We start from the raw sequence: 9,547 nt of genomic DNA on the forward strand, positions 1-9,547 counted from the left end.
CAATATGAAGGTAAGGGGACACTGCATGACACATAGGTGTCAGTCTACAGCAGCATGAGGAAGGGATGATGACATCATCACAAAGGCACAATCAGAAAATAAGGTTTATTGCCATGTAGGTTTTTACTTTGCTTGTCGGCAGCATTTTTCTTTCTTTTTTTTTAGTCAGGAGCTGTAGCGTAACTTCAAGCTCAGAAGGAAGCTCTTCTTCTCCATGGGACTGAGGGCAAACTAGACGCTACACTGACTCACACAGCATCTAGTGTATCTTGTGGTATTACAACACAGTCCGGGACACGGCTACTTGGTTAGCATGCTCATTTCAGTAGATATCGCTGAAATACAATAGATGGTGGTCTTGGTCATGACTAGGGATGTCACGATTCCAGAAATTTAGTACTCGATACCAATACCAGTGAAATTCCACGATTCTCGATACCTATTTCAACTATTTCGAGGATCTTTTCTTTATTTTCAAACCAGAGTAGTTTGAGTAGGATTGTGCATGGTTTTTCAGCCTGTGCACCCGCTCCAGCTCCGGAGCTGGTTGGTCGTTAGGGGTCTGAAGGACATTTTAGAGCAGGTCACTGGTGAAGGATTTTATGTTTGTTCCTTCCATATTCTCTGGGATGTTAATGATCTTTAAATTATTCCTCCATGAATAGTCTTTCCTTTATCACAGACTCCAGTGCTTTGTGGCTTGCGGATATTGGTAATAGCATACCTTCCACGTCGTAAATACGTGCTTGGCCAGGTTTATGCGAGCGGCCAGGCTGGATAGCTCCAACTCAGTCCTGGTAGTTGTCACTTGTATTGTTGGTAGATGTTCCTTTATTTCTTGCTGGACAGAACCGAGCTCAAATATAATTGTCTGTGCCCACGGATGTGCGATATCAGAGTGTTCGCAGTCGTCCTCCAAAGTCGATGTCCGCCATCTTCTTGGTGATGCAGGCTAGCGCTAGCTTCTTCTTTACTGTTAACTTGATCTTGTTTTTGTTGTTTATATCCTCTTTTGCTGGACATGTTCTCGATTAGCGTTATATTGTCAGCGCATTCGTTTATTTATTAGTTCTCCACTCGAAGTTATCCATTGAAACCAATATTTATTTGCTATTAAAGAATCAAAATCAGCATGTACATGGATCTCCTCTGATCTGAAAACCACAGTCTGCAAGCAGTTAGCTGTGGCCAACGTCCCAGAGAAGAGTGTCTATCTTAGCAGTTACACAGAGTTTTGTATATATTTTTGTAACTATCTGATTGGTGAAAAGGTTGGGGAGAAACCATGGTTTAGACTCAGCTCTCCCTTCGTTGGTGCACAGGCTGGTCCCAGCCTCTTGGCACAGTGCCTCCTTCTTCTGAGCTGTCCTCACCTAGAGAAAAACCTACTCTCCCTTTTCATGTAACCACCATTTCGCCATGTTTGGAGTTATTGTTTACTTTAAGCATCTGAGGCGGTCACATGACATCTTGTTCTTCTGGTGTCTCCCTATGTGTGCGTGACTGCCTTGAGTTTCACCCTAGCGCCCCCTAACGCATAGCAGCAGTATCATCATAATATAAAAGCAACACTCTCTTAGCAATGTACCAAAACTTTAACATTTCTCACAATATTCGCTCAGCTTTAAAAATGTTTCGAGAGTCTTTGTGCCAATTAAACACTGGAGAGCACGCTTGGGAAACGTCTCACTCCACCGACGCCATCTATTGGAAGTCACTTTTGAGTTTTACTTGAACGGCCTGCCTGTGGCGGCCTGAAGACATCTACATGCCAATCTTTTTTAATCATAGCGCCCTCTTGTGGCAACAGGAAGTGTCATGTTATACTCTTTGATGTGCTCCTCTTAGAGGGTTCACCACACCCACCTCAAAGTTGTTCACAGTATACTTAACACTTTGAAGATGCCTGAATGTGAAAACTGACATTTCGTTGAACAGCATGGCTGTGGCGGCGCGGCGAATTTTGATTTTTTGACATTAAACAGGAAGTTGTTACAACTATAAAATACATTGTCCAATCTGCACCAAATTTCACATTTTGATGACTGTCCCACACTGAAGACATCTGCATGGTATGAAGTCATAGCACCACCTACTGAAAATATTAAGCGCCCCTTGAGTGACAATCATCATTTTAATTACAAGACATTTTCATGGTCTGGTTTACACTTGTTATACAGGAACATAATGCATGTTGGCTGTGTCACGTCGCCTCCTGGTGGCCGCCCCGATGTATAATGCTGCTTGCAGCTTTAATTATTATCATTATTATCATTCTCTTGATCTCGGGGTGTCCCCTACTTCCCTTCTTACTCCCCAGAAATACACATCACGTCTCTATCTTCTTACATCATTCCAGCCTGTCTTCCCTCTCACTGTCCCCCTACACTTCACCATCTGAATCAGCAGTCTGGTGTAACTGGAGACTCTGCAGCCGTGACTTGTGACCCACTAATTCCTGCCATCTTGTAAAAGAGGGCTATCCCTGGATTTTGCCTCAATTCACTGAGTGAAATATTACAAATGGTTAAATATAGTTTAAACTATATAGGAATTCAAATGGAGGATACCCAATGTGTTATACATATTAAACAGTGATTCAAGAGCTAATCCACATTACACAGCTTCAGCCTGTCTGTTCTATATACTGCAACAGGACATACTAGATTTGAACTGCTGTTAATGTTGATGCTGTTCATTTGGGGGTGAACTATTTCTTTCGGTATGCATTTCTGACAGTTAAGGGGGGGTAATAAAAATTCTTTATACTGGCTCAGTGTGTCTGTGTGATACGAGGAGAAGGGGTAACGCTGTATGTGTGTATGTGAAATGTCAGAGAGGGAGGAGGGAAAAAGGGAGGGAGCAAGGTCAGAGCACTTCAAACTGTGTCGGCTGTGCATGGGACAGTTTTCAGTGCACAAAAATTCAGTTTGTTTCCCCTGTTGCAACTTTGTAGATGGTGGAGGCAGTCTCCAGCTTTGGACTACACACCTTCAGTCTTTTTCCTTTTCCTTGATTTCAAACTATATTTGCTGGATCTTCAAGGGGTGGAGATCCAGGTTCCAAGAGCGGACTGGAGATGCTGAAGACAAACAAGAAGAAGCGAGCTCGGAGGACCAGCACCAACCTCTCGAAAGCAGCTCTCCAGTGAGTAAGAGCGGCAAAACTAAAGGGTCAGGGAAAGGAGAGCCAGAAAATACAGTTTGAGAAGAATCATTTTTCTGTTCATCCACATGTGTCTGTTCATGTTTCTTACTATTATGTGTTGAAGTAGAAATTCATTCAGCTATGTAATTTATTCCTGATAAAGAGCGTGTATGTTACACATCTGCATTTGACAGAATCACTTGCACCTCGCTGACTTTTAGAAGGTTAACAAACTTCTAAGTGGAGGAGGTGATGTGCTCCCCTGCACTTCTTAATGCATGCTGTTTATCCTAACTTAATTAACCCATACACACCAGCAACTATACAGTATTGTTTTGAATGGTGGCTGATAATTGGAAGTCGTAATTTAAAAACCCTAAAGCTGTATTGATGAATACGATAGAAACTGTTCTATCAACAAATAGAATTTCAGCTTTAAATTGTTTGCAGTGACTAGACAGATAAAAAAATATACTGGAACCAAAAGGAACTTGCATGTTTTTCAGTATATTTTCATTTATTTAATAAAAATCCAGGAATATTGATGAACACTGGTCGTACTTCGGAGCTGAATACAAAAGCTGATGGTCTTGGTATAAGCAGGGTCATAAACTCTGGGGCGTGGTAATGGTCTTGGTAATTGAAATGCCTCTCTACTTTTCATGTGCTGTTCTCCATTGCTGCTAGCATACGCGTTACAGCAAACTTCAACAACAAGGTCCGCAACCACATCATGAGCAATAGTGGTGACTAAAGTCCAGTGTGATGAAAGTCAATGTTCATCTCAGGCATTACCACAGAGTAAGACACCTTATGATATTAGGGAGAATCTGAAGGTAGGTCTGCATCATGACCTTTGTATTGTAATTTGAATTATATTTTAATTAATGGACAAAATTTTTGCCCATCAGTCTACACTCAATAATCCAGTAAGTGAAAGCATGTTTTTAGATTTTTTATTATTATTATCTCTCATTTATATTTTCTGTGGATCCAAACTGTGGTCAGCTGCTTCCTGTTTGTTTTCATTATCCCTGAGATGTCCACCTGTGATGAAGTGAGCTGTTTGGACAGAGTTTAGAAAGACACACACCTGTGTATATCAGATCCCACAGTTCACACTGCAGGTCAGGACAGAAACCTTGAAGTCCAGTGAACTCTCTGTAGACCTCCACAATGAAAGTCTGGTGAGATGTAGATATTGAGGTGTGAAAGCATCTCCAAAGCTCTGAGTGTTCAGTGGTCTGAGTAACTGAGACATGGAAGAAGTTTAGAACCACCAGGACTCTTCTAGACTTGGTGTCCAGTCAAACTGAGTAACCCAGGAACCTCCCTGACCAGGAACCCAATAGTCCCTCTAACAGAGCTTCAGAAATCCTCTGCAGAGATCTCAGCAGCTCTCCATTAGTCAAGTCTTTATGGTAAAGAGACTAGACCAAGACACTGTGAGGAAAATACATGGGGACAAATACAGCTGGGTCCTGAGAAAAATCTCCATGACAATTACCTGAAGCTGGGGTGCTCGTGGCTCACCTAGTAAAGCATGTACCACATAGGCTTAGTCCTAAACACAGCAGCCATAGCTTCAAGCCCAACCTGCGGCCCTTTTGCTGCATGTCATCCTCTCTCTCTGTCTCTCTCTCTCTCTCTCTCTTCTTGAATTCTATTTCAATGTACTGTCTGAAAATGCCCCAAAATATAACCTTAAAAAAAGACAATGCTGGAGTGTTATGTGAGTGCTGTGCATAGACCTGAAGAAGACAGTTCACAGACACTTCTCATCCAATCTGACAGAGTTTGAGAAGATCAGGAAAGACGAAAGGGAAAAACTAGAGAGAGAGCTGTAACTGCTGCTGCTGAAGAGGCTTCTACAAAGAACTGAATTAATTATCAAATTGTGAATTCTGTCATTATGGACTATTGAATGTAAATTGATGGGCACCATTTTGAATTATATATCACAAGTCAAATCAAAGCAGCAAAGCAGCTCTGCTATTGGCCAACAGAGCAAACTCACATATCAAGGTTCATTTGTCGACTCAGACGAGCTGGGTGTGAAAGGCCCCCAGTTTCCTATCAATACATTTAGCATGCAGAATGAACGTTTCACAACAACCCAATTTCATTGAGGATAAATCAAGATCAGAATCAAGATTATTTTTTAATTGCTATGAGTGGTATTTTTGTTGATACACTTGTTTATGTGTTGTAGGCAGTGAAGTGTTGATGGATGTGTATAGAGTGTCTCCAGCTGTTTGACAAAGTTATTTTGTTGTTGTAGCTAACTTCCGTTTGTTTTCCACCGGATCATTTCCATGTTTTTTCAAAGAGGAATCATTTTTCATTCGGTGTGGACAGCTGTAATCTTAAAGGCTTATCCTATGAGCTTCTGCTTGTCAGCATGCTTTAACCTTCTCTCTCTGCCACACACACACACACACACGCGCGCGCTCACACACCTACACACACACACACACACACACACACACACACACACAGTTGTTACATTAACTTGCATTCAATTCCTGGAGACTTACTCTAACCTTAACCATAACTACTACTTGCCTAACCTTAAAATTTAATGACTTACGTTATGGGGACTTGCTTTTTGTCCCCACAAGGCAGACAAGTCCCTGGACCCTGGAACACACACACACACACACACACACACACACACACAGATACATACTTGAATAATGATTGTCAGCAGCAGTTAAAAATATTCATTGCTTACAGAAGCTATGATGCTAATGTCACCTCTAATTCCAACAACACCTACTGTTGGCTGAACACACACCACACCAACATTCTTGTGCTTTAGCAGGACACACACTTCAGCCAAATGTTGACAGTGTCTCATAGTAATCATCAGTGCACAAAACTATAGGTTTACAAAACATTGATACATGTAACTAAACACAGACCTAAAAGCCACAGTCTAACGTTGGGTTTTCCACAGGCCCCTCATCAGCTTCAGATGCACCGTGCCAAGCCAAGCTGTGATGACATGTGTTTGCTGTAGTAAAGGATAGCCACGCAGCTGTGCTGCTGCCTGGTAGCAACATGTCTGTCTCCTCCCATTAGCTGCCTCAGCATCTTAACTCGTGTGTCCCATGCACAAATGGAATATATGACATATATGTCCCTATTTCATGAGCGATGTTGCCATATATGTTAACTATAAGGGGATGTATTATTATCAAATATATACATATATAATATGACATATAACATAATATATACACCCCTCTGGATATATGAAGATATATGTTTATAACAAATATGAAATACCCATATTAAAATTTGTATATGTACATATATTAAAAATGTTTATATGATACTTTTTCACATTACATGTTAACATGTGTTATTACTGTATATATTTAATTTATTCAGGTAAGTTTATTCAAACAACATGCATATTAAAATCTATATGTTTATATATGTTTTTCTTATTAATTTCTCATTCATTTTAAACAAGTATCTTCCCATTGGATCCCTTTGGACCCTACTGTTTATAATATCAACATACTGTATATTGACAGGCTTTGGGATGGATATATATTTATGTAACATATGTCTACAATATAAGTATATAAATGTATATATTTGTAAAGGCCAAACATATATGTCAATATATGAAATTGTTCCAATTTCTAATAGGTTTCATGTATAATTTTTACATACATGTACATATAAAATTAGAACATATATATTTCATATTTGGAAATATGTTACATTTGCGTATTGGACATTTGCGTATTGGATGTCCGAGCTACAGACTGAAGAGAACACTCCAGTGTGTGTTCAGGTGATCTGTATCTCGATACTTTATCTAGATCCATATTGTGACTGGATCTCAATATACACATTGCCTGGGCGTGTCTGGCAAACTTGACAATAGATATGAGTGTCACAGGTCAAAGAAAGCCAAGCTATGAACAGACATCATTCATTTCTGATCACTTTTTGAGAGTGAAGACTTGTCAGTTCTGCTGCTACTTGTAGTTTTTGCTGGGTGTGGTAAAGCTATCACGTAGAGGGAGACTCAGGTGACCTTTAAACTTGCCAGGTAGAATTTTTGCTTCACAATGTAGTCATGCTGCATGACTGGATGAGATCTGATCATAATGCAAGCCAGACCACCTCCGGATGTGGTCCGATGTAAATGCTGGGAGTAAATGCGATGTCTGTGATTTGGAGTTTAAAGTCACTCCTGTGTTCCTGTCTGTACCTTAAAATACAAGCCTGTTACTGTTTACAGATTTCAGCTGTACTGAGACTGTGTTAAGTTAGCGCTAATGCTAACTGGACTATTCTACAGCGGCCCTGAGAGCTCAATGCACTGCAGCTTAAGAAAACACATGCAAACAGACAAACATGCTGCACATTCAGTCCTACAACACAACTCTCTCGCTCTCTATCAGAATTAAGGCAAAAAATAATAAAATGAAAAAAGTGATGAACCTGGTTGGGACACACTTGCTGTTCATTGCTCTTCAAAAGTCAGAATTGGGCATTGAACAACAGCGAAGTTCATCACTTTTTAACCTCCCCTGGAAATACTTCCGTCGTGTTGTGAGTATTTGCAACACTTTTGTCTATTTGCATGTGTTTTCTTAAGTTGTAGTGCACTGAGCTCTCACGGCCACCATACCTTTCCTGCTGTTCCTATTTCAAATTAAAAGCTTGCCAATGGCAAACCAGTAGGATGCTTTTATTGTGAAGAAGCAGATCAGTTTTAAATGTTGCAGTGAGGAATAGTACAGAGTTGAGCTGTATATGTGAGGCTCAGCGCGGATGACCATGCACCCCCCAATTTGTTGTGACCTACTGCAAGGGCACCGGCTGATCATGTGTCCCCAAAGCAGAAAAGATCAGATCAGATCAGATAGATAGATAGATAGATAGATAGATAGATAGATAGATAGATAGATAGATAGATAGATAGATACTTTATGCCCTAGGGGAAATTCGTGTGTCCATTAGCTCATTGTTGATAATAATAATAATGATAATAATAACAGTTAATAATAAATAAACAATAACAATTACATTAGTCCACATCCTTTGGCTGAGGTGTTGTATAGCCTGATGGCAGTGGAAACAAAGGATCTCCTGAACCTCTCTGTTCTGCAGCGCAGTGAGATGAGATGTTTGTTGCAGCTGTAGCTGCTTCTCTGTCCTGCCAGAATGTTGTGGAGAGGGTGGTTGGTATTGTCCAAGATGGCCTCCATCTTACATTGCAAGCATCTGTCCACAACAGCCCTGAGTGAGTCCACACTCCTGCACAGACCCAGCCTTTTTGACCAGCTTGTCCAGTCTCCTTGTGTTCATGTCTGACATGCTGCTGCCCCAGCAGACTGCAGCATAAAAGAGTACACTGGCCACCACTGACTGATAAAACATGTGCAGCATTTCACTGCAGATGTCAAAGGACCTGAGCCTCCTGAGAAAAAAAGAGTCGGCTCTGCCCCTTCAGGTAGATGACATCTGTGTTCAGGGACCAGTCCAGTTTACTGTCCAGGTACACACTTAAGTATTTATAAGTGTGCACCACTTCAATGTCCTTCCCTCAAATGTTGACTGGCTTGGAGGTGTTCAGAAGGAGGCAGTTCTTGTCGCTCCATTTACTGAAGGCCATTGTCAGATCCCTGTACTCCTCCTGTTCAACCTGTGGCTTAAGAAGGTGGAGAAGCAGCCGCTCCAGGGTCTTCATGATGTGTGATGTGAGGGCTACAGGTCTGTAGTCATTTACTCAGCCGGTCGTCCTACTTTAGGTACCGAAACAAGAGATGATGTTTTCCACAGGACCGGGACCCTCCCTGTTTGAAGGCTTAAGTTGAAGATCCTCTGGAGAGGCTCAGCCAGCTGGGCTGCACAGTCCTTTAACATCCTCGAACACACACCATCCGGGCATGTTGCCTTTCCAGGACGTAGCCTCTTGAGCTCCGCCCTCATCTCCTCCGCTGTAAAGGACAGGAGACTTGACCCCAGTGTGGAGGGAGTTGCAGCTGCAGTGTCAGGTTGTGGAGGAGATGCTGTAGGAGAAGCTGCAGCTGAAGCAGTGGGAGAGAGAACAGGTGAGGCTGTGTCACACCTGTTGTAGAACAGGTTGAACTCATTGGCCTTGTCCACATCACCTGATGTTGCCTGGCTGCTCTTGTCCTTATAGCCAGTGATGGTCCTCATCCCCTTCCACACCTCTCTGGTGTTGTTGTGCTGCAGCTTCCTCTCTACTTTCTTTTTGTAGTCCTCCTTCGCCTGCTATAATCTCCTGTTCACCTCCTTTTTCTGCTTGAGGAGGTTCTTGATGTTACTGGTGACCCAGGGTTAGTTGTTTGGAAAGCAGTGTACAGTCCTTGCTGGTATTACAGTGTCCATACAGAAGTTAATGTAG

General features: G+C 41.7%; 1 protein-coding gene across 3 annotated transcripts in view; it reads left to right on the forward strand.

Annotated features, from left to right (window-relative positions):
• The first annotated feature begins 2,952 nt into the window (after positions 1–2,952).
• LOC111647611 (uncharacterized) overlaps positions 2,953–9,547 on the forward strand; it is a 42,114-nt gene continuing 35,519 nt past the window's right edge. Inside the window, exon 1 of one of the 3 annotated variants that reach the window (XM_087171471.1) lies at positions 2,953–3,147. In XM_087171471.1, coding sequence (XP_087027597.1) covers positions 3,080–3,147 — 68 coding nt within the window. In that variant the 5' untranslated portion in view covers positions 2,953–3,079. The remainder of the gene's footprint in view (positions 3,148–9,547) is intronic. The other 2 variants (XM_087171470.1, XM_087171469.1) reach the window with 2 other exon arrangements.

The sequence above is a fragment of the Seriola lalandi genome, unplaced genomic scaffold (assembly GCF_002814215.2).
Source record: "Seriola lalandi dorsalis isolate HSWRI2012SDOR001 ecotype SW California unplaced genomic scaffold, Sedor1 jcf7180002055006, whole genome shotgun sequence".
NCBI classification, from domain to species: Eukaryota; Metazoa; Chordata; class Actinopteri; order Carangiformes; family Carangidae; genus Seriola; species Seriola lalandi.